Here is a 24,975-nt window from a genome sequence, read left to right as displayed (position 1 = left end):
CTGTTACAAAAATCAACTGATCACAGTGTTCTGCATGATACTAACCAATCACAGAGTTCAGTTTCAGTATTCGTTCTAATCTTTCTCCTGAAGACTGTAAAATTGCCTGTGTATGACTTGCCAGTGCTTCAACGGTTGGTCCTTCATACGTAATTTGTATTTCAGTTACTGGCTTGCTTGACTTATGAACTTTTCTCCTTAACTGTGTCCAGTAACAAAGGACATGCTTATACAACAGTTGCCACATTACAATCACCCTGAAGTTCAAAAAGAATCAAATATTTACAGCAAAAGTCAGATCAGAGAAAATTAGTGATGCTAATATGCTAAGAAATAATGCCATAAAACTTGCAGATTATGTTTTCAATCACTTATCAGTGAATTAAACTAGTAAATTAGTGAATTAACCCTATCAGATACTTCAGTGCATTATCACAATTTTAATGGTGTCCTACTTTTATTTTATTTATTACTAGTTGTGGTGAAAAAATTAACTCCAAGATTTCCCTGCTAAATATACTGTACACAAAATTACTATGATCAAGATAGATAAAAATTACAAAACAACTTATTAACAACACCAAACTTCCATAGAATGTGGATTTCTGAGGTGTTAATGTTTATGTAAAGGACAAGAAAAAGTCTACTTAAACATTAATTACATTATGTCTGCAACATTTTTCCTTAGCCATAAAGTAATCTCTTGTAAGGTTGGATACCACTGACAACTGTAGCCCATTTAACTAAAAGCCAGATAAGGAAGCTATTATTCAACTAATAATTAACAATGGCATATGTATGGTGGGTGCAACTTTTTAAATTTTTGCTTTGACCATCTAGGCCTAAGTAAGAACTTTTAGGATCCTATGAAGAAACTCCTCTCCCATCCCTTAGAAATCCAGCAAACTCCAAGATCACAAAATGTCTCAAAAAAGCTTTAGAACTATCCCTCTTAGAATGGCAGTCAATGACTAGCACATACTGTATGTGATATCTTTAATTTGATTGGGTGTTTTATTTTAATTGCAATAGCCACCCAAGACCTTGAAAAAAGTAGGAAAGAAACTGAATAAACAAAGGAAATAATATATTTTGCAACTCCTCTTTTATGCAACACAGCACAATGGTTGGGATCCAAAGAACCATGGAACTAATTCTGAGTCCAATAAAATGGTGAACACAGATTCTTTTGAGCAGCAGCTTTGAATGAGATGAGGTGAGGGGAGAGTTATAACACAGCATGAAGACCAACTGTTAAAAAAATGTTATATTTGATTGGTACATGTAAACCACATCTAAAATACCATTTTTTATATTAAAAAAATCTGGCCAATGGCAGTCTTCTTGTTTTCTTCAGAATTCAAGTAAGCCAATAATCTCTATTTCTTTCATTCAAGAATTTTTTTAAAAAATATTTAAATACAATTACAAATTATGAAAATAAGTTTTCAAACAGATAATAAATACCTTTTTTCTGAATTACTGGACAGGTTTACAGCTGGAGGTGAGAGATTCAGTATGTAATTTAATGCACAGAAATGTTGGTGGCTGCTCCAATCCATAGCTTGAAACACAGACACAATTATGGAATCAAACTCCACCTGATTATTAACATCCGGGGCTGCTGGAAGTATCTCATACTGAGGTGCGTTCTTGCCATTTAAAAAATGAGTAACCATCTTCAGCAGAGAGAAGCCTCCCAAAAGATTATTGGAGAACAGTTGGTTTTGTTGTTCCACAAGCATCAGTTTGAGGGCCTGCAACGTGAGCTTCATCAAATGTCCCAGAATTTGTCTATGCTTACCCTCCCAACTTAGAAGAGACAAAAATTGCTGGAAACATTTTAACACTGACTGTATCCAGGTACAATTCTGGACAGGGTGACCTAAATGTGCAACATTAAGTTTTGCATACTGGAGAATGTTAAAAAAGTATATAATGCAACGTATGGTACAATTTAACAAATTGTCTCTTTCTTGCATGTTTCTTGAAATCCCTACTCTCCAAGCTGCAATTAGATTTTTTTGGATATGGTTCAGTTCCAAAGCTGTGTCATCTTCTTCTCCTGTTGCATCCATTGCATGAATGGTGTCAAACATGGATGCAAATTCCAACCGGCCTTCATCAGTTACAAAAGTATCTCCTTTTTGGCTCCCCAAAGTAAAGGAATGACTCTGAAACAACCTGTCACCATCTGATTCTTCTTCATAATCCTAAATTGAAGATAACATTACTCATTATCTGATACATGAGAATTTTATCACACATTTATATAAAGAAGTACCCCACATAATTGTTCTGGGAACTGTTTCACAGGTACTAGTGAAAAATGTTGTGCAATAAAGTATGTGGAGCTGTGAGCACTCAATGTAAAATTTAAGGTATAATCCAGGCTATTGTTGTGGTGCATTTTGACATGTCTTGTATTGTATAGAGATGGATGAGGATCCATAGATTTCTCCCAATGCAAACTAAACCTTAACAGCTAGGCTGCAGATACATGTCAAACCAAACTCAAAAGGCACAACTGCAATCATTTCACCAGAACAAAGCAATCCCAGTGTCTGGGGCACATACAGTTCCACATTACAGTTTGCCATGGAATGGGGAACTGTTTGCACCCTAGCCATTAGTATTTGCTTTGTGAACATATAAGGGATTTATGGTAGTTCTACTTAGAGTAGACCAATTAAAATTAATGGACATGACAGATCTATTAATTTCAATGGGTCTAACCCTGAGCATAATTCAGCTGGCTACAATAGCTATTATTCCATAATACCCATCAATTAACAAGATAAATCAATTATATGAGATGGAGGCTGATAACTCAAAATGAGGTGAAGGGTAGGTTTCTTGTTGTGAAGTGAAGTATATAATGGTTTGACATGCATTCAACAAAATAAAGGGCATAACTGTACTTAGAACAAAAATGAAATTGCCATCGCAAGCCAAGCTAGGAGTCCCAAGTCATAAATTGGCTTATAAGCACATAGATATCGTAGCAGGATTTATTTTTTAAAAAATATTTCTTCCATGCAACAGAACTGACATCTGTGCAGATCAGAAGAACAAATATGTGTGTTATATACTATTATTCTAATTCATGTTGCATTATATCAAGAAACTAGTATCAAAGCAAACTTGAATACCTGCAACTGTGTTACTTCTCCATTTAGCTCTACTATTTCCTCCTCTTCTTGCAGAAATTTTGGAATGGTAGAGAAAGCAGAGCTCTGACTTTGATTGTGTTGTAATAGATTAGCTTTTAAGGAGGACAGTGATTGCAATGGCAGCCTTTTCTCCTTGGACTGTGGGAAACAACATGTTAGTTTTATTATCCTATTTTTATATTCTGAACATCTGAAAGAGATTGATGAATGTGATGCTGAAGCTGACAGTGCGGAAGGAGCACAAAAAAATATGTCCAGAGATGAAACTTTAAAAAGAACATGGTTAGGAAGGACTTGCTGGGCAGTAAAAACAGCCTAATCTATATTTAATATCTAAGATGTTTATAAATACAGACCGCAGTTTTATAAACTTATACAGTGGTACCTCTACTTACGAATAACTCTACTTACGAATGTTTCTACTTATGAACAGAGCTCCGTCCGCCATCTTGGATGCGGTTTAGATAGGATTTTTTCTACTTACAAATTTTTAGATAGGGTTGCTTCGACTTACGAATTTTTTCTCCCAATGCATTCCTATGGGATTCGACTTACAATTTTTTTTCGACTTACGAATGTGCATTCGGAACACATTAAATTCGTAAGTAGAGGTACCACTGTAATTGGAAATTTTAATGAAATAATTGTGCCTTATTTCTCAGTACATACACCGAGAATGATTTGACAGGATCAGGGAAGAGGAACTTGTTGGAAACATCTTAGCAAAATATCAATGTTATTTTGAGAAGGGCATTCGACAATGACCTTGGCAGATAGGCTGGCTAGTGTGAGCATTGTGGGTGCTTTATTCCACATCACACAGTTGAAGAGATTCAAACACTTCATTCTGAACAGAAACCTAAAATTAACTTTCCTTCTCAATACTGAGTAGGCTAAAACAATGTAATTATTTAATCATGGAATAAGTGAATTGTCCTAATGCAACCAATTAATAATGTCTAGAACCAATTCCAGGCAAGAATTTGAGAACTATACTACTAAACCTATGTTGCAGTAGAAAACCAAATGAAACAATACCTTAGATTTAATCAAGCTGTAGTGTAGTTTTTCAAGCCTCTGGGCTGAATCAAGCAGCAAAGACCTCATATATGCCGAGGGTGAGAAACCATCATAAAATTTAAGAACGGTGATTATATACCCATCAGAGGCAATGAAGTAGGGTAAACTTGGATGTGATGCTACAGAAAATCTCTGCCTCATTAGATCCCCTTCAGAGGCTGATGAATCATTAGAATGATTCAGATCTTGCATCAAAGCGTTCTGTGATCTAACAGATAAAATACTAAATTATCAGAAAAGTAAAGTAAATGCAGTTCTATAACACAAAGGTTTTATGGGGACAATACAGCTCAGATTAATATCTTCTCCTACACTAGCACAGCAGTTGCCAATCTGGTGCCCTTGAGATGTTTTGGACTACAACCCTCATCAACTCCACTCAGTACAGTCATGCTTAAAAATTAATAAATGATCCTAATAGTGGCTTAAATAATTTGTACTTACATGATGAAAATGTCATTTGTTCATCAGGAAAAGCCATTATAAGAAATAGGAGAGAACTATGAATGAGAAACAAGATATTGAGAAGAAAGACACAGAAAAAGCAAAAGAATTATTTGAAAGGTGAAACATTTAAAAGAGAAGAAATGAATGAAAGAAAGATATGAGCAAATGAATTTAATAAACCGCATTATGATTGTCTCACCTGTATGTTATTAGTGGATGTAGAGGAATAAATTCTGCTGGTCCAAATTCTACAGAGCAACCATATGTTACTAAAGTAAGCAATTCACCCAAACAATTCATTAAGACCAGTGACCCACGTTTTAACATGCAAGCCAAAAAAAGGCTATCATGAGTCCAGCTCATGTCAGAAATCCAATAGGACCTAAAACAAAACAACAAATGTCACCTTCAGACATCCAGCTATCCAAACATGATATTATTATTTATTTATTTTTTAAAAAAGAATTCTGAAAAATACTATACTAACCTTATAAATTTTGACTGAATTTTGTGTTTCTTGCTACCACAACCTTTAAGGCTACCGGAAACCGCAATGAAATTTGTTGTGCTCATAAACAAAATCTGAGTTGCCTAAATTGTTTTTTTTTAATGACAAAAGAAAGAAGGGTTAAACTGCATGCAAACCTAGGAACATAAAATATAATAATTAATTAACACTTCACAGCACATATATAGCTTTCATTAGAAACTTATTGGAATAATCTAACATATATAGCACATATAACTTCAATTGCTGAATGTGCTGATCAGAAGCACTGATGTAATTAACACAATACAAAAGTACTGCAGACTCCTCTAATTCTAATTTTTTTATTACTAGCCCCTTGCTGAAGTATGAAGGTAACCCTGAAGGTAACCCTGAAGACTGATATGCAACACCACACTTAATAAACTTTACAGTATTAACTTAATCACTTTTGCTTTATGCTACTAATATTTGTACCTGTAAATCCTTCTGATTGACACCTATTGCTAGAACAAGCCCATCATTTGAAAATGCAGTAAGCAAAGCACCTCTTGATTTTATTGGCTGACAATGGGGAACCAAACTAGATAAAGAACATGTCCGCTGTGTCCAGTGTATCAGAAATGGAAAAGAGCTACATAAAACAAAAAAATATATAGATAAGAACATAAAAGGAAACATTATTTCTGGATGTCTGTAAGTTAGTTGGCTGGTTTCCCTGTAACACTAAAGCATAAGATACATGACCTTGAATAGGCTGGAGCAAAGCCTCTGACCTTCTGCCTGGCCAGGAGAACTTTGACAGTGTTTAGTTTAGCAGTATGCACCAACCACACAAATCAGCTCAAATCCTGATTCAGTGCTTTGGAAAACAGCACAGTTTAGCATGGACTATTTCATGCCCAATTTGGCTCAGGTACAAATCCCAATTTGGAAAAACAAAAGAATCTTGTATCCCTGTTCCGTATTATGGGGAAATTTTAAAAACATCAACAACTTTTTTCAGCATAAGTTGCAATCCTACTATACATTCAATCCCTGCACATATAAAAACACCTTAATTAATGCAGAATTATTTTTCTAGATCAAACTATCTACATGTTATTCAAATGATGCGGCAGCAAACACTGAAGTTTTAAAACCAAGCCTTAAAAACCTATATCTAATCTTACCAAGCAATCTTTAAACTGTTCTCTTGCCACTTAATTTCCAAAAGTGTCAGCATTAAATGCTCCTGAGAATAAAATGCAAAACAACACAAGCAGCAGTCCCCCAGCATCTGCAAATGAATCAAAATAATGCTTAATAACTCTACTTGGATTTCTTAAATGACTCATATATAAGCCATGTTTTATGGTCAAATAAGCTGAAAGCAATTAACATTTCACCACATTGTTTGTCTAATTCACATGAAGCAAGAAAATATATAAAACATAAGCTTTCACATCGTACACCTTGATGATTTAAGCAAAAATTACATTGAGATTTTATGTTCATACAGTATTATAGTGAGGTCTATTTTTTTGTTGTCTGGGCATAAATAGGATAGGGTATATTTACTATTGCCCTGTGCACAAATCATGAGGACACCTCTACTGCAGGTACATTTGGTGAGGATCAAGATTTGGCACTGATTTGTCATAGATCATCCTTGTCCCACAGAAGCCTCAAAATTAAAAGCAACTGTTCGCTTAAGGTAGCTAGTAACAAATGCACAGTGCCTATTGGGATTATGCACCACCAACTCAAGATGCCTTGTTAAGGACTCAATCCAACCCAGGCCATGTGAAAATCTCACCTAAATCACCCATATTTGCCTCATAATTCAGAAAGTACATAGAGCTGGTGCACTTCTACTTTCCACAATAACCGGAATTGCACAACTGATAACAGAAAGGTCACTATGCATTTTACATAGACAGCTTACTGAATCTATATAAACTGGACCGATTTTATAGTTTACCTCATTTTGGATGAAGTCAACACTCACTGATGTTTCTTTCTCTTCAACAGATGGTAATACAACTGATGCTTCAGGAATAATTTGTGACCACTGTCCCATTACACAACCTTTAGATGGTGTACTTTTACATTCCTTGCTTTCCCATAGAAACATACTGGCAGTTGGCGTTGTGAGTAGAACCTTATTTCCATCACCAGAAACATATAGGTATAACCTCATTGAACAGTCTAGAAAATAATGTTGTGTTAATGCATTTTCTCATTCTTTACATGATCTATCCAAAATACATTCATAGTTTTAATAGTTTTAATAGTTTTTGACATTAGCTACTGTGCTAACTTTTTATTGTATAAAAGTCAATGAACACAATACAAAGATTAAACCTGGGACATCATGTTTAGTACTTATAATAGCACAGAACTAAGAAAGCCTGGCATATTGCACTAAGAAGAAGTATAATCTTATTACTGCCCTCAACATTATGAGTACCTTCTAAAACAGGCATCCCCAAACTTCGGCCCTCCAGATGTTTTGGACTACAATTCCCATCTTCCCCGACCACTGGTCCTGTTAGCTAGGGATCATGGGAGTTGTAGGCCAAAACATCTGGAGGGCTGCAGTTTGGGGATGCCTGTTCTAAAACATGGGTAGGGAACCTCTCAACCATGGGCCAATCTTGGCCCGCCAAGGGGCCAAATAAGGCCCATGATGCCATTTTCCGCCAAACACACCCACCGGTCCATTGGCTGATGTCAGTTGATGTGTGGGGTTCAATCCTGCTAGGTGCTGTGTCCTCAGCATGTTGCCTGGTATGAATGCCCTGGTGGGTGGAAGTGCCCAACTATCAGTTATGTGACATCATGACAGCTGATTATTGATAGATGGGTTGGCCATGGCCACTAACCAAAGTTGGCCCATGAGCAACAGGGGTGATAAAGATCTGGCCCACTGGGCCAAAAAGCTTATCCATTCCTGTTCTATATAAAATACATTATATATGCTAAGGTTTAGCTTAACAAGTCATTTCTCTTTGAAATATAAACACTATTAAATAACTCAGAAAGTCATGAATAAAATAAACATTTTCATTTTTAGTTGTTAAATGATAAGCAAAATTGTAATGTCTGATAAGACCTTTTTTGAACAAAATAAATGGGGGAAAGGACAATGTTAATCAAAATATTAATTGAATATTCCTACCTTGTGCTGCTAAAACCACCTTCTTACATTCTTCAGCTGCCGAGACACTTTTTATAGTTTCTTGGTCTTTGTTCCAAAGAAAGAGTTCTCCTGTTTTAAGTATCCCTGCCAACCAAGCTCCTGTTTGATTAAGGAGAATTTTGTTGTTCAAAGTGCAACATTTTAGACAAATTTCATTTCATTTCATTCATAGCTCCACTAGGTTTAATTAGCTTACTCCCAGGGAAACATGCATAAGACTACACTATTCCCTGCCCCCCTTTGGTCCCAAGTCGTTACATAGTTTTAGATCAGAACTATATTGAGGGTAAGGTGGTAGCAGTGGAAACCCTTTACTTGTTCATTTACTTAACATACTTAGCTACTGCCCTCACAAAGTAGAGAGCCAGTACATTTTTAATTGTCAGAAACACAATTAATTTAAATAAATTCAAAAAATAAAATCATGCAACAACTTGTTAGTGCTAATACTTAACCGTTTCTTGAAGTTGTTAAGACAACAACATTCTTCAGCAAGGGATGTAACTGTGGGATCTTCTTTGTCCTCCCCGAAAGCAGATTAATTTCATTTATGCTTTTGTCATCTAAAAGAAAAACAGCCTCCTTTTCCTATTATAAAGAAAGAAAGCCTTTTATTCAGGTACCTACTTCCACATTTTTCCTGGAAACTAACACCTGAATAAGCACAACTACTGTATACTGTGGTACCTCGGATTACAAACTTAATTCGTTCTGGAGGTCCTTTCTTAACCCGAAACTGTTCTTACTTACCTTCCAAGTTCCGGACTGCAGAATCCGGGACCGGCAGCCATTTGACACCGGAAGTTGCGTCGATGTAACTTCCGCTGTCGCTTTGCCCTTCTATGGGCACAAAAAATGGCCACCGTCAGCTTCGAAAGTCGCTTGTACGCATGTCAGAAAGTGTGCCGACGCAACTTCCGGTGTCGCTCCGCCCATCTATGGGCACCAAAATGGCCGCCACCAACACCGGAAGTCGCGTCTATGCACTTCCGGACATGCGTAGATGCGACTTTTGAAGCTGGCGGCAGCCATTTTTTGTGCCCATAGAAGGGCAAATCGGAAAGAAAAAAAATGGCCGCCGGCAGGAGAAAATAACGGAGAAAAACGGGAGACGAAGTGATACGGGGGACCACCGGGAAAAGGTAAGTAAAAAATGGGTTTTCCCGGGGGAAACGGGGTACTTGGCAGCCATGCCGTTCTTAACCTGAGGCGGTACTACTTCCAGGTTAGCGGAGTTTGTAACCCAAGGTACTACTTCCAGGTTAGCGGAGTTTGTAACCCGAAGTGTTTGTAACCCAAGGTGTTTGTAACCTGAGGTACTACTGTAATGCTAGAATTACAAAAACAGAAGCACAAAATTGTAAAACAAAAACAAAAAACACCTAGGCTTGCATTCTAACACCTTGCGTATGCAGAACTTTAGCTCATGCTTACAAAAAGAAATGCTACTCATGGACAGTTCCCCACTGCTAAAAGGGTCTTTTGCATATCACGGAAAAGATGTAGCATAGAAGTTCCTACATAGGAGGACTAAGAGAACACTGGAGCTGCTTCCCCAAGTGGGTAAGGCTTGTTTGACAACAAAGAGAAACCACACCATTAGTGTAATGTAATCAGCCCAGACCTGTGGAACACTCTACCATCCCCTTCTGTGACAATTTTTAAACCTGCTGAAAACTTTTCTATTCTGCCAGGCCTATGCAGGTGATTAAGAATTCATCTTCCCACAATGTTTATTGATACTTGTTTTTAACTTTTTTACTTTTAAATTGTTTTTAACTTTATACATTTTTATTGTATGGTTTTTATCTTTTTAATGTTGTAAACTGCTTTAATGTATTTTTATGATTTAGCGGTATACAATTTTTTATATATAAATAGATGAATAAAGGGATGGACAGTGTCTTTTAACAAATGGAAACAAATAATATGAAAACTAAGATTAACAGAATTCCTACACATATATTTTTATTTCATATGTAAAGAATTTAAATCCTGTGAAACAAAGTGGCAGTTGCAGAAATAAGAACCATAATATGCCCCTGTATTTCCTAACAAATCTGTATTTTTATTACTGGTCTTTAAAGGATGGGTTCTTTGCAATATAACCAAACACAGAACACAATCTAATCAAGCACCTTTAAGTACTATTCACTTTAGCCAGCAGGCTGAATTCTAGAGGTGTTGTAATCCTACTGTATCATACAAAAATAGATGATTACCTGTCCCAGCCAAGTGATTTGAGGCCATGGCTTCCTTTGCTTGATACATGTAGAAGTTAGGACTTCCAGTTTAATTTCCATGATTATTAAAAGGTAGTATAGCCATTAAACTTTTCAAAAAGGGAACATCATTTTACATGACTGTAAAAAAAGAAGCACAAAACTATATTGACATTTAAATTTATAGAACAACTTCTATCACGTTAATGTACACCATTGTAAAAAGAATGTAAGAGAAACTCTGTTGAATCAGACCAGGCATCCCCAAACTGCGCCCCTCCAGATGTTTTGGCCTACAACTCCCATGATCCCTAGCTAACAGGACCAGTGGTCGGGGAAGATGGGAATTGTAGTCCAAAACATCTGGAGGGCCGAAGTTTGGGGATGCCTGGATCAGACCAAAGGCCTATGTAGTGTAGCATCTTGTCTCACATAGTGGCCAACTGGAAAGCTTACAAGCAATACATGGGCACAATAAACTCTCCTGCTGTTGTTCTCCAGTGACTGCATACTGCCTCTGATCCTGGAAACAGCATACAGTCATAATGACTAATAACCATTATTCACCATCAATTAGTCTAATCCTTAAAGCAAAATTGGTGGCAGTCACTACATCTTATCCAAGTGAATGCTGCAATTTTACTATGAGTTGCCACTGTATTAAAAAGCATTTCATATCCCGGATTTTAGCACCGAGAAAAGGATACTTTATACACCTCTATCATGTCACCCCCTTGCTCATCTTGCCCCCCCCCCTTCCTCCTAAGGAAATTGCTCCAGCCCTGATTATTTTGATGTTATTTTCAGGGGCCGGAGCATTTGCCGTTATCAAGCTCAGTCTGTCTACTTTCACTTTCATGCAGGGGGTTGGGGAGTGTGGGCAAAAGCAAAACCAAGAGCGGTTAAGAGGGACCACAAAACCCATAACTGGATCGGGGAGCAGGATAAGCAGCCGTTCCCTACACAGGGGGAGGTTGGTACTTCTGTCAGCGATGCACCTTTCCCTGCTCCGCGAAATCCCTTCTGAGAGGCAGCAACAGATTCATTATACTGTACACTGTATTCCAAGTACTATCAGCAGCATCAATATTTATTAAATTTATATGCCGCCCTTCACCACCAGGGCGGTTTCCAGCAGCCAAACACAGAAATACTTAACAACAAAGCAATGACCCACCGGGTCACGGATTGTTTAGTTAGAATAATTGCACCATAGAGATTTTAGACAATATAGAAAGCTGCCGACCAGCTTTGTCTGCCTACCCACTCTCACCATACATACATATGCAGATAAATAGACAGATAGATGAAGCTGCTGACCAGCTTTGCCTGCCCACCCCCACCCCCCACTCTATATAAAGGAAGCTTTGCCTGCCTCCCCCACTCAACCTCGGGCATGTAGGTTCAGTCCACCGCCGGCTGGAGAAGGGATAAGCGCATTTTTGTGGGAAATAGAGAGGTCGAGGGGGGGGGGGAGAGCTCTTCCCTAGCCGCCTCCTTTTCCTCATAGCGGGCGCCGCCTTCGCGGACCCACCGTGCGCGTCGTCGTCTCGTCACCGCCTCCCTCTCCCCCTCAGCACCAACGGTTATCCTTCCTCGCGGCTCCCAACTGCCTCCAACCGCTGGTGTGGGGGAGGAGCTGAGGGACCGAATGCGCATGCGCCCTTGGGTGACCGTTGAAATGGGAGTCAAGAGCCGGCAGTTAACGGGCGGAGATTGGAGGCTGCCCGCGCCCCGTCTTTTATATCGATTCGGTCGTCGCTCCAGCCCGCTCTTTCTAGCTCCCTGCGCTGGACTCGCAGCCTGTGCAGATTCCAGACGCGCCTCCTCTCCAAAAAGGCTTTGTGGAGCCTTAAAAGCTGGGTTAGGAGGCAAGTGGTTTCTCAGACGCCGTTGAACTACAACTCCCATCATCCTTGCTGCGCACAGGGCTTGATGGGAGCTGGGGGGGGGTCTAACGATATCTAAGGGATTCCCCCATCCTTTGTCTCAAGAGACTTAAGTTTTGGCTTCGACCCGCGAAAGCCTTGCATCGTAATAAAATTTCCTTAGTTTTTAAGGTGCCACAGGACTGTGTAAGTCGGGAGTCAGCAAACGTTTTCAGCAAGGGGCCGGTCCACTGACCCTCAGACCTTGGGGGCCAGACTATTTTTTTGGGGGGGATGAACAAATTCCTATGCCCCACAAATAACTCATAAGTGCAATTTATATAAATGGACACATTCTACTCATTTCCGGTCCCTCCGTGTACATTATGCAGGGCTCCTTTAACGAGCCCCCCCCCCGTATCATTTTCTTAGTTGTAGGGAACCGTGCGTTTCAGTTTGCCTCTCTGGTAAGTGTGCACAAGATTTCTATCCTATATATACAGTATTGTATATATGTATACGCATATTTATATGTATGTTGTTTAGTCGTGTCCAACTCTTCGTGACCCCATGGACCAGAGCAGGGGTGTCAAACTCAAATTCATCGGGGGCCGCATCAGCAGTTTGGTCACCCTCAAAGGGCCGGCTGTATCTGTAGGACTATGTGTCCACTCTTTATTATCATAAATTATTGTCACTGCATTCAATTATTACTGTTTTTTGTAATAATGTAAGTAATAACTAGCTCTGAAAGCAGAAACATAGTCAGAATAATGGCAAGTAGATATTCAAATGTACAATTATTGTACAATTTATTTAAAAATGATTTTTGGTAACTGCACTGGGTGGTGGAGGCTCGCTAGGGTTTCATGCAGGACCTTTGCAGAGCTACTAGTACCTGGAGATGCTGGGGTCCTTCTGCATGCAGGACAGATGTTCTGCCAGTGAGCCACCACCCTTCACCAAAGGGACTGGCTGAGGTTGACTCACTGAAGCTGCTCTCCTGGTTCCAGGGTTTAAGGGCCAGAAGTATAAAGCAGCATCCTATGTTTCTGAGGAGAGGGAGAGGGAGGGGAGGAAGGAAGGAAGGATGGAAGGAAGGAAGAAAAGAGGGAGTGGGAGGGAGAGAGGAAGGAAGGAAGGAAAGAGGGGAGAGAAAGAAGAGTAGGAAATAAGGAAGAGAATAAAGAAGGAAAGAAAAAGAAAGAGGGAGATAAGAGGGAAAGGGAGAAAGAAGGAAGGAAGTAGAGGGAAAGAAAGAATAAGAATGAGGGAGAGGAAGAAAGTTGGGAAGGACGGAAGGAAGAAAGGAAGAAAGGAAGGAAGGAAGGAAGAAAGAAAGAAAGAAAAGAGGGAGCAGGAGGGAGAGAGGAAGGAAAGAGGTGAGAGAAAGAAGAGTAGGAAAGAAGGAATAAAGAAGGAAAGAAAAAGAAAGAGGAAGACAGAGATAAAGAAGGAAGGAAGGAGAGGGAAAGAAAGAATAAGAACGAGAGAGAGGAAGAAAGAAAGGGAGGGGGGTCGCCGCCTTGATTCAGCGCCAGAAAAGAGCGCAAAGAGACCCAGGGGCAAAAAGCATTTCCCCGGCCCCAGCTGTTTGTCGGCGCTTTGTTGGCGCGGCGCTTCAGCAGCAAGGTCCCACTGCTGGGTCCCGCTGGCTGGGGCGCTCGGCGGGCCACATGACGAGGTCTGGCGGGCCGGATTTGGCCCCCGGGCCTTGTGTTTGACACCCGTGGACCAGAGCACGCCAGGCACTCCTGTCTTCCACTGCCTCCCGCAGTTTGGTCAAACTCATGTTCGTAGCTTCGAGAACACTGTCCAACCATCTCATCCTCTGTCGTCCTCTTCTCCTAGTGCCCTCAATCTTTCCCAACATCAGGGTCTTTTCCAGGGAGTCTTCTCTTCTCATGAAGATGCATACATGTATTTGTATGTACAGTATACATATCTACTAAGGAGCAAGTCTTACTGAGTTTAATGAAGTTTAGTCTAAGGTTAAGTGGATATACAGTGGTACCTCTCGTTGCGAACGGGATCCGTTTCGGAGGCCCGTTCGCAACCTGAAAAGGATGCATCCTGAAGCGCCGCATCTGCGCAGGTGCGTGACGTAATTCGGTGCTTCTGCGCATGCACGCGTGCTGTTATAAGCAAAAATCTGCCCTGATTCCCTTATGGGGTACACAAGAGCCGTTATTGGGTTCCCCATCGGTCAGAGAATATAACAGAGCCGAACCTGGAAGTAACCCGTTCTGGGACTTCCGGGTTTGGTGCGTCCGTATCCCAAAAAGACGCATCCTGAAGCGGACATAACATGAAGTATGACTGTATAAACAATACATACAACATTTACAAATACATAAAATACACACACACACACAAAACTTTACTAGTTTACCCAATAGAGGCCTTAAGAGTAGCCTTGTTAAAATATTTAAATCTCTCAGCTGAGACAATCTCAGGTATTTGATTAACGTTTTACTAAAGGACTGGCACCTTCTAAAAAAGTGACATGCTTTGCCTTTAGAGCAGCAATTTTAAGGAGAAAAAATTGTGGGGATTAAATTATTCAGGAAAGCAAACTTATGACAGAGTGTCTGGTTTCAATAGTAATTTTAACTGTAATGGGTTTTAAAACCATTTTTATTATGTTTTATGTGTTTTATCTTTTGCAATGGCTTTGGCTAAACAAAATGAATAATAACTATAAATCATATCTGTAACAGCAACCGCATCTTAAAAAATGATTTCCTGTTCTCAATGTATTCTGAGGCCACTAGGGTTGGAGTTCTTAATCAATTAAAGATATATCCTGATTACTTGAGTACATGTGCTTATAAAAACTGCAGATTTCAGGCCTGTTCTCACTTTCTTGCACCTAAGAGAGAATAACTTTTCTAAGATTATGCATGATACAGCATGTGTGCAACATCTAAACCAGGGCCCTACAAGATGTTGGGTTTCCTCGCAAGCCGCACTTTCCAGCTCTCCCACCATATCCAATTTCCCGGCACCACACGTGCCCAGTCGTGCCCAAGTGGGTAGTTGCCTGTAGTTGCCATTTATAATCCTAAGCCTCTTTTTCATAGCAAACTCTCAAATACATAGCTGTATGATTTCCACTTTTATGTCTAAGCACTTTGTGTAAATTCTATGCAAAATTAAAAGAGAAACCCATTTTAAAAATAATTTTAATTGCCAGGGCAAGATTATACAATCCATTTTAATCCAAATCATATAAAACTGTTTCACTGCTAGAAAAAATTAGTAGTAAAAAAAGAAGAGAAACAACCTGCCATTCTGACATTCTATGGGAGGTTAGTTAAGAACACACAACACAGAACTATGATAAGCTCCACAGCTTGTTTTGATGCTTTAATAAGCATTTGCCTTTTCAGGTTCCAGTGCAGTGACAGTTCATTCCACCTGAAGAAATAGTTGTGCATCACTCAATGAAGCCGTTCTAATTTAGCCTGTAGAGATTTAAAGTTCCCTGTAATTGTCTGTACAGCTAGTGTTGGACTTATGGACTGCAGTTCAACAAGGTAACAGCTAACAGCATCCAAGCAAATATTTGTGAATCGCCGCCTAAAGAGAAAGAAAGAGAACAGTTAGTTTTAGTTTATTGTTAGGCTACAGAGACCCAAAACTTTGTTGAGAAACGTGCTGCCTCTAAATCGTAAGCTATAGTTAGGGTCAGTGATCTTCTGCAACAAAGCTGGCAATGGGATATGCTGGTGGTTGTAGCGGGATCTGTCAGTTCTGAGCAAGATGTATACAATTTAGTATGGTAAGCTTCGGCAGTCTGCATTCTTTGCTTATGTTACTTTCTAAATCACCACTATTTATTTATTTTATTTATTTATTAAATTTCTATACTGCCCTTCATATAAGGTTTACAGGGCTGTTTATAATATAAAAACACAGAGTAACAAACAAAAACACAAACCCCACCACAAAAACTGTTTAAAAGGCAATAGATTGTTTAATTGGCCACATGCCAGGCAGAAGAGGAATATTTTTCCTTGCGCCTAAAGATATGTAATGAAGGTGCCTGGTGAGCCACCCTGGTGAGAGCATTCCACAAGCAGTAAAGGTCCGTTCTCATGATGCCACCCTCCAGGCCTCTTGCAGAAAAGGCACACAAAGAAGGGTCTCAGAGGATGACAGCAGAGTCCAGATCAGTTCATCTGGCAACCATTTCCAGCATACAGTATATTAAGTCTGTTTACAGCATCTGCATTCAAAGAAGTACCTTTCAAAGGCAAGAATTTTGTTAGGCTCTTGCACAAACGCTGATAATAATACATGGATGCATTCCAAAAGGTGCAAAGGCTTCTTCATTTTACTCCAGTATGGATCCTGTAAAGAAAAAAGAAAACTGGAATAATTTGGAAATTATTCATCAACATGTTGAGTGTACTACGGAGTGCCACATAATACCCATTCTGCATTTGAAAGAACTTAATTGCCTAATGAGATCAAGCAGGCTTCTTCACTGTACCCTTTTTGGAACCTGCTGAAAACATTCTTGTTTAGAGAAGCCTATCCACATGCTTAGAAAGTTGAGACAATTTTAATCCATTTGAATACTTTAAATGTTGCATGTTTTAATGTAGGATTGTGTTTCCCCCCTTGCTATATCTTTTTGTAAACCGCTTTGAGGTTTTTAACAATGAAACAGCCTATAAATTGAAATAAATAAATTTAAAAAACCCAAAATGTCAATACACAAAATACTAAAATTTAAGCAATAATGTTCTTGTTTTAACAAAGAAATGACGGATTATTATGGATTGAATTTGTATGTCAGGTTTTATTACAAATTTCAGAAGTTTACCTAGCTAACAAAGATGTAGAGGGTTCTTCCCTATTCTTACATAACCTCCAAAATTCTTTAACCCCCTACCCCACCACATGCAGTTGCACAAGCCTCCTGCTTACCTTAGCTGCCCTCCCTTGCCAACTTGTAGCCCCATGCAACTTATGGCAGCTCTGTCTACCATGCTGTGGTATTATACAACATGGGCACACTAGGCTCAGTTTAAATTTAAAAATTGTTGTTCACTTTCAGCAAGATGGGCTGTGTTCTTTAAAAAAAAAAGATTTGGCAGTGCTCAATAGCACTGGTCTTTAACTACTGGGTAATTCTCCAATTTAAAGTGGCTCCTGTTTTTGGCTTCACCAGTCTTATTTTTAAAGAAAATGAAAGAAAGCAGTACAATAGGCTTGACTGCTAGACGTTACAGTCATACCTCTGGTTACGTTCGCTGCGGGTTGCGTACATCATGGGATATGAACGTGCCGAACCCGGAAGTACCGGAATGGGTTAATTCTGGGTTCAGCGATTTGTGCATGTGCAGACGCGCCGAATGACACCACGTGCATGCGCAGAAGCACCGAATCGCGCAGCGAGCATGCACAGATTCGGCGCTTCAGGTTGCGCACTGCTCAGGTTGCAAACAGGGCTCTGCATATAAGACAATGGGGAAGGAGAGGCAGCAACAAATGAAGAAGCAGCAGTGAACAAAGGTCCTCAACACAACCTCAGAGGCAGCCGAGGCAGCAAGTTGGTATTCTATGGACCAATTTAGTGAGCTCATAGTCACAATCTACTACATGAGGATCAATGCCTACTAGCTACAAACACATTTTGAATGCCTGGCCCAGTACAAACCTATAATTTTCTTCCTGTTAATATCTCAGCAGTGATATACCTTTAAAAAAGCTGGTATTCTGTGGTCCACCCCCATCATTTGTGATATGGAATTTAAACAACAGATCAACAAGAAAATATGCGAAGTTTTTCCTCTTACCCGTGCTTTGAATAGGTGATCATATACTTCAAGAAGTCTTGGTAGCGGCACACCAATTTCTTGCATTGTGTAAGTTACAAAACCCACATCCCAGTTCAAAGAACAAACTTGTTGTTCTAGATACTGCACTAAGAAATCTAAGGGGGGGGGGAATAAAGGCCAGTGAGATGCAAATCATTTGCTGCAAAGTTTAGTTGCTATTCTTTTTTTTATATACCTGTGAATTCCTTCACTTAGTCAATCTGACAGGAAATCTACTCAGTAGATGTTTTAAAAGATGTGGACACAGTGCAATACAGGAAGTTCTGAAGAGACTGTTTGAGGACTCTGACTATTTGACTTCCTAGTTCACAACAACTAGTTCTAGTTCACCGATAACCAAAGGCGTTCTGCTCTTTTCAAGTTTGGCTTGAGAGAAATGACTGGGAAGACGCTTGCCTCACCTCCATGTGTGCAGAGTTAGGACAAAATCCCTGCTACCCTAGAGTTCAATAAAAATGTGACCTATGCAAATGCATACCCATTTCTGGGACCTATGGAGGCCATAAAGAAGAATGTGTATTTTCAATACTCAGAGTATGACAACTGCATATGAGGGCATTACCTCTAAATGCAAAATTGTGTGCACCTTCCACATACTTAGAACACTGCTCCTGTGCTCCACATGGTCACTGCCTACAGTTACTTCTAATTCTATTCAGAGTAATTCAGATGTTGCTTTGAGCCTGGGTATATGCAGAATCTATTTGAAACTAATGGATATGTGCAGAAGCCTCCTCACAATCAAAGCACATTCTTCCTTCCATTTTGCAGTCTTCTAAGAGCATTCAGTCAAATGCATATACAAGGTGCTTTTGGGAAGGCTCCAAGATGAGTTTATATGTCTCAGGTCAGGCCTTGTGTGGAAGCCACATCCTTCCACATAAATCCTTTTATTTGTATGCTGCCTTTTCATAGTTAAAGCCATGCTCAAGGCAACTTACAATATGAAAATAATTACATAATTACAAACTTAACAAAAGTAGTCATAAACAATGAAACATCAAAAACGACACATTCAAGCTGAACAATTTCCACATAAATAATAGGATCTAAAAGATACAAATAAATTAATATAAATAACAGCAACCCCCCTCCCCAAACCCGAGTCTTTTCAATCTCACACATTGGATTTATTTCCTGTTCGTTCTTTGTTTTATTCTGTTATTTTATTTTTCAGTATCTCCAAATATCCTTAATTTGAATTATATACCTAATGGGAAATAGCGAGGTGTCCCAGCATAGATTTTGCCAAGCATTACCATCTTCAGGCTAAGAGCCTGCATTCTGTCAGGAGCACTCATAGTCACACTGTCACTCAGCGCTGAAAGAGAAAAGACACCCTCTTTTAAAAGATCAATTAAATGCTTGGATTTATGTTATTTCCATTTTCAGCACGCAGAACAAACTTTTTTAAAAAATTATGTCAATTTACCCATCTACAGGTGGGCTATGATGAGTTTCCAGTTTCATACGACTCCAGATGGCTTTAAAAATATTCTCGTGATACAAATTATGCTCTCTCTAGGCTAAGAACACAGAAACTATGACACCAAGCTTTTTGGGAGAGTTGTTGGAATGTTTACTGTTAATAATAAAAGAAGTAGGACAATGAATCTGACAGTCTGCTTGCTGAAGAAGGTTAAGCTACTCCACCAAGTCTATGCAGATCATATTTTTGCTAATAAACAGTTGACTCCAACTTGCATGGTGTAATTTACTTCTAGCTCACTCCTGTCAATTCCTTCCCACCCCCAAACTGGACTGAAGAGCAACACAGAACTGAGTCATTCCATAATGTTGTGTGCTTCTAGGCATCTCTTCTAAGTACTTGAACCTACCTTTATCAATTATTTCTTGCCAAAGTGTCTGCACTAAGATAGGATCTGAATGACCAGCACAGTGAATAATAGCCAGTTTACATTCTGAGAGTTTGAATGGATCAGCAAATTCTCCATAAAGCTGCAATTTAAAAACAAGTTTGATCATTCACATAGATCAAATGCAGAATGAAGTATAAATGGATTAATAGGCAGTTTACAGACATTAAACAAAATATTGAATAACATACCTTTACCCTAAATAACAAAAAATATTTGCTTTAAAAAACTTCAAACTTCCAATAACAGAGCTCCACAAGAAATATGCAAGTGTTTTTCACACACAAGAGTGATGACTACTAAAGACAGCACAGAACTATATTATAAAAGAACTAAAATAAAATGAAATATGTAAAATAAAACACTTTTAAAAAAACTGGTGAGGCAGAGCAAATTTTTCATGATTAAGTGGGGGAAATGGTTTAGGAAATATCAGATGAATTTTTTGCACAATACAGAGAAGCCTGGGAATGTTTTTTATTATTACTATAAGATCACCTTGCTAATTTCCATCAACTCGGAATCCAGCTGGGAAATGGCATCTTGTACTGTGGAATGATGAGAACACTGACGGTGTAATGCTTCCTGTATTTGAAACTGAATCCTTGCAACCTGGTTAAAAAAATTACAATAGTCTTTAATTAAGAGCTCAGTGAACATCAGCAGCCACCTATAATTAGTTCCAACACAAAACATTTGACTTGTTACAATGACTATATATACACACAACACATATGGACTCTGAACTTGGCAATTCAAAATAGCTGACTAGGTCTATATAGGCAAAGTTACTCCTTCAGATTAACAGGGTACCAAGATGTTTGGGGCTTTATAAATCAACAACTAAACAATAAACTAGCCCAGTAGCAAACTGGCAGCCATTTCAGCCATGGTGTTACACAATAATCGTAGGCTGCTCGAGTTAGAATGAAGTCCTGTGCTGACACAGTTGAGATGGCCTCGTTATGATTGTTTATTTTAGCTACCAAAGTTTCTAAGTGCTGCCCATAAACAGTACATAAACATATAACAGATAAAATCAATTAATTATTAAAAACATGAAGCTTATCTAAAATGCCTATTTTAATATTTTATTTCAGCTGTTGAAATCTCCCAGGAACACAGTCCTGGGTTCTCCAGCATCACTCCTGACCACCTCCACCAACTTGGTCAGGGAGATCCATCAATGCCATCTAAATTAATTATCGTACTTACTTCCATTTTCTCTTCCAATTCATGCAAAAATTCACCATCTGCAGCAATTGGTGAGATGGCTGTGGAACTCTTAGCACTCAAAATGGCGCGTGCAATATATTCAAGACGCTGCTGAAGTGAGATCTCAGTGCTGTTAAATGACATAACGATGTGACTAATATGGTAGCCTCTATGAGCAACTATCACAAGAATGTTAGCTGTTTTCAATATTTTAATCTAGCTCTTCAGTCTGCTATTTCTCTGCAGTACATTATTCTTTGTCTAACTGCTCTAACACCATTACTCCTGTATCTCCTTGCATCTTGCAACTTGGTCATCTCTTCTATACCATCTAGAAATACATAGAAACCAATAAAAATTCGGTTTTAGAAATGTTACATACAGATGCATGGTCTGATAACATGGTCAAAACTTATCGACTGCTATCCAGTATCCACAATAATTTTTTTCAATGCATATTAATGCTTTTATGTTAACTAGCTACTACTGGAGTCCCCCACACTGTATGCCATGGAAAAATGCTTCCTTGTTGGTGTCTTAAGAAAATATTGCTACTTCTTTAAGGCTAGTTGAGATTATACCTTGGGCATGATTGGGAGTAAGTTTAAATCACTCTCACCCATAGATAGCCAAAAGAATCTCCATACCAACGTTACAAAGAGGGGGCTGCAATCTCTCTTCCTCCTATTTCAGGTGGGGTGCTGAAAAAGGTCATTCCCAGTATAGAAACAAGGTGATCTCTTCCTCCATTGGCAGCAGCTCAGGACCAGGGAAGAGAGGTTGCAGGATGGATAGGAACCTTCCACAAGCCACATCTGGCCCATAGGCTGGAAGTTCTCCTTCCCACTCTACATGCATACTCAGAAAAAGCTCTTATAAGTTCAAGGTGTGAATAGGATTGCAGCCTGAACCCTAAGTCCAGTTCTCCACAACATGAATTGCATAATTAATTTTATGTTCATATGTGTGAACAGAATTAAGCCTTTGATTTACCTGCATATCAATTTCAAAGCTTTTAATAACGCTACACAACTTGTGGATCCACCAGTCAAACACAGCTCACCAGCCAGCCATCATCCAATGGGGGGGGGGGGTCAGTAATCTTGTTTTTGAGGCAAGCTCGGGGACGCAATCGCAGGAAGATTGTCAAACACGTTGAGCCCCTAATACCTGTTCAGTAGGCTTGATCAGCTTGATGGATCACAAGTTCTGTCCTACCATAGTGTCATAAGGATTGCTTTGCAAAAATTGTAACATAAGTAAATAACTAAAGAAGACAGGAAGTACTTCAACCTGCCCTGGGACCTTACAGTGAAGGCTGAGCAATAAATAAATAAATAAATAAATAAATAAATAAACAAACAAACAAACAAATAAATAAATACAACACTAGATGCAATTACTTGATAACAAGCTACCCTTACCTATGCATGTCTGCCAATTTTGCAAGTACTCTGGCTGCATTACTAAAACTTCCATTCTTCTCAAAAAACCTCCACAGAAGATCCATATAGCGAACTTTGTTTTGATCAACTTTGGCCATACGTGCCAAATATGGCTCCAGAAAGGCAGAGTTTATCTGCAGGAATCAAAGGGGGGAAATGTAAAGTCCTATTACCTTGCTAATGCAGTGCTTTATCAAATGTGACTATGAAGTTATGTATCTTAAACAACATACATTGTATTTATTTATCTTCATCAACTTGGTCTGTGACCTTACCTGCAGCAGTTTATCTGACAGATCAGCTTGGACCAACCAGCTGTAAAGAGCAATACTAAAAAGTTCATCTGTAGAACGCTGGGCCAATTTTAGCATTTGTTCAAACTGCAATGAGAGACGGGGAGGGAATGAAAAAGATCTCTAACTGTGTATTTTTATTACACTTTTAGTCCTATTAAGTGTTTCCTATGCACCAGTTTAAATTCCTCTAATGAATAATACAGGTGAAGGTTGTTAAACTGTGCTAACAGCTTCACAATAAATTTACAGTAAGTTAGTAGTCTGGATCTGAAAAACCATACATGTCCTGAAGGGAATTTTATCGAATAGCAGGCCCTTCCTGGGCCTACTCAAGGCCTTCCTTCGGCATAGCTAACACAGTTCTTTGAATCCTGGATATTAGATTCATGACAAGTTTAAAAGTACTTCCTGGGCAAAGTTAATAGCAATTCAGTCTATGCCATGTTTTTTCTTACATGATGTCCTGCTTCTTCATTGCTCAGCATATTGGGATCTGATGTCAAGACAGGAGGACCAGGTTTTTTGGGCACGCTGGGAGACTGTGGAGCAGCTTTACTTTGATTGACCAACTCCTGGAGTGTGTCCGTGATGCACTTATAGCTGTTTAGCCTGCAAAAAAGTGGAAATCACAGGAAAATGACTCATACACAAAACCTTCCAAGCACCCACAGCAACAATTTACTGTCTTGCATATGCATGTTATTTTGTGCAAGACAGCAGAAGCTTTGACTCTTATCACTTCATATATTGCTAAAGGCTAGAATGGCTGTAGAAAATATGTAGGAATTAGTCTGCTATTCAAAATAATCCACAACCTCAAAAAACAACTGCTAACATCTCTGTCCTAAAACTCACTTTGGGTTTTAGTAAAGCAAACAGTCTAATTTGTCAGCACCTAAATGTTATCGAGCGTCAGAACAACTTGGTCACAATAAGGAAATTTTGCCCACGGTATGACTATTTTCCACCAACCCATTTCGACTCTCTGGCACCCTATCTGCATAACCTAGCAATTCTAAAATACAGACACGCCTTTACTCTTGCAAGATTTAATGTATTGCCCTCGGTTGTACGTGAGGGACAATTACTACAGATTCCACATGAAAAATGCTTATGTCCCTGTGGAGATGGCAGCACCAAATCGGTGGCGCATGCCTTTCTGGCTTGCACTCTTTATAAAGACTTGAGGAATGGGGTTATCACCCCTCTTTTATTGTCCATTCCATGTCGCCCAGCTACTGCCAGTGTCCTTTCTCTTGGCAGATCAAGATGAGCAGGTGACAGCAAAGGTTGCAAGGTTTTTAGCTGGAGCAATAAGAATAAGATCCACTATTTGACTATTGATTCAAAACCTAAAATGTATTTTATATAATTGACTATTTTTTTGTATATCATATTATTGTTTTATTGCTATGGCATATGGCTGATGCAAATAAAGATTCATTCATTCATTCATTCTCTGTCCTGAAGAAAATTTCAATTGTATTCCAAAACTTGCCTTTCCTGGAAAGCCTGACATCCAACAACATCTTCCTCTGGTTCTCCATTTTTGTAATAATGGAGTCCAAGACCTTGGGGATCTTTCTTCTCTGCAGCCATGAGAGAAAGTTCTACCACACCCTCATAGAAACGTACTTGAGATTAAAAAGGGGGGGGTACATTAACAGAGATAAGAGTGAACATAATACTACAGAATATTGACAAAATGAATACAAACAACCTATTTCAAATTAGAAAATGTGAAGTCCTAATTCTAATTATCTGATGCTGTGGGCTGCAGGGGCATCTGTGCATCTACCCACATTTTAACAAACTATGTCCCTCTGCGA

The 24,975-nt window shown here is 39.1% G+C and overlaps 2 protein-coding genes across 13 annotated transcripts in view; both read right to left on the bottom strand.

The window, feature by feature from the left end:
* The window catches only part of CPLANE1 (ciliogenesis and planar polarity effector complex subunit 1), a 56,961-nt gene extending 44,736 nt beyond the window's left edge, over positions 1–12,225 (bottom strand). For 10 of the 12 annotated variants that reach the window (XM_035100550.3, XM_035100556.3, XM_035100554.3 and 7 more), the window contains exons 1-13: positions 11,983–12,214; positions 10,594–10,734; positions 8,827–8,959; positions 8,351–8,470; positions 7,151–7,377; positions 6,360–6,466; positions 5,665–5,821; positions 5,188–5,291; positions 4,900–5,082; positions 4,212–4,461; positions 3,153–3,311; positions 1,468–2,213; positions 46–257 (exon numbers count right to left, since the gene is read on the bottom strand). In XM_035100550.3, coding sequence (XP_034956441.2) covers positions 46–257; positions 1,468–2,213; positions 3,153–3,311; positions 4,212–4,461; positions 4,900–5,082; positions 5,188–5,291; positions 5,665–5,821; positions 6,360–6,466; positions 7,151–7,377; positions 8,351–8,470; positions 8,827–8,959; positions 10,594–10,674 — 2,479 coding nt within the window. In that variant the 5' untranslated portion in view covers positions 10,675–10,734; positions 11,983–12,214. Of the gene's footprint in view, positions 1–45; positions 258–1,467; positions 2,214–3,152; positions 3,312–4,211; positions 4,462–4,899; positions 5,083–5,187; positions 5,292–5,664; positions 5,822–6,359; positions 6,467–7,150; positions 7,378–8,350; positions 8,471–8,826; positions 8,960–10,593; positions 10,735–11,982 lie in introns of those variants that run through there. The other 2 variants (XM_035100551.3, XM_088652706.1) reach the window with 2 other exon arrangements.
* Positions 12,226–15,628: 3,403 nt separating this feature from the next.
* Positions 15,629–24,975, bottom strand: part of NUP155 (nucleoporin 155) — a 34,415-nt gene continuing 25,068 nt past the window's right edge. Inside the window, exons 25-35 of the mRNA XM_035100644.3 lie at positions 24,645–24,780; positions 23,602–23,755; positions 23,126–23,230; positions 22,830–22,984; positions 21,406–21,535; positions 20,689–20,802; positions 20,152–20,272; positions 19,524–19,634; positions 18,272–18,408; positions 16,711–16,817; positions 15,629–16,043 (exon numbers count right to left, since the gene is read on the bottom strand). Coding sequence (XP_034956535.1) covers positions 15,905–16,043; positions 16,711–16,817; positions 18,272–18,408; positions 19,524–19,634; positions 20,152–20,272; positions 20,689–20,802; positions 21,406–21,535; positions 22,830–22,984; positions 23,126–23,230; positions 23,602–23,755; positions 24,645–24,780 — 1,409 coding nt within the window. The 3' untranslated portion in view covers positions 15,629–15,904. The remainder of the gene's footprint in view (positions 16,044–16,710; positions 16,818–18,271; positions 18,409–19,523; positions 19,635–20,151; positions 20,273–20,688; positions 20,803–21,405; positions 21,536–22,829; positions 22,985–23,125; positions 23,231–23,601; positions 23,756–24,644; positions 24,781–24,975) is intronic.

Source organism: Zootoca vivipara, chromosome 10 (assembly GCF_965207765.1).
Source record: "Zootoca vivipara chromosome 10, rZooViv2.hap1.1, whole genome shotgun sequence".
Taxonomy (NCBI): domain Eukaryota; kingdom Metazoa; phylum Chordata; class Lepidosauria; order Squamata; family Lacertidae; genus Zootoca; species Zootoca vivipara.
Note: the sequence above shows the minus strand (reverse complement) of the source record. Positions and strands in the feature narration are given on the sequence as shown.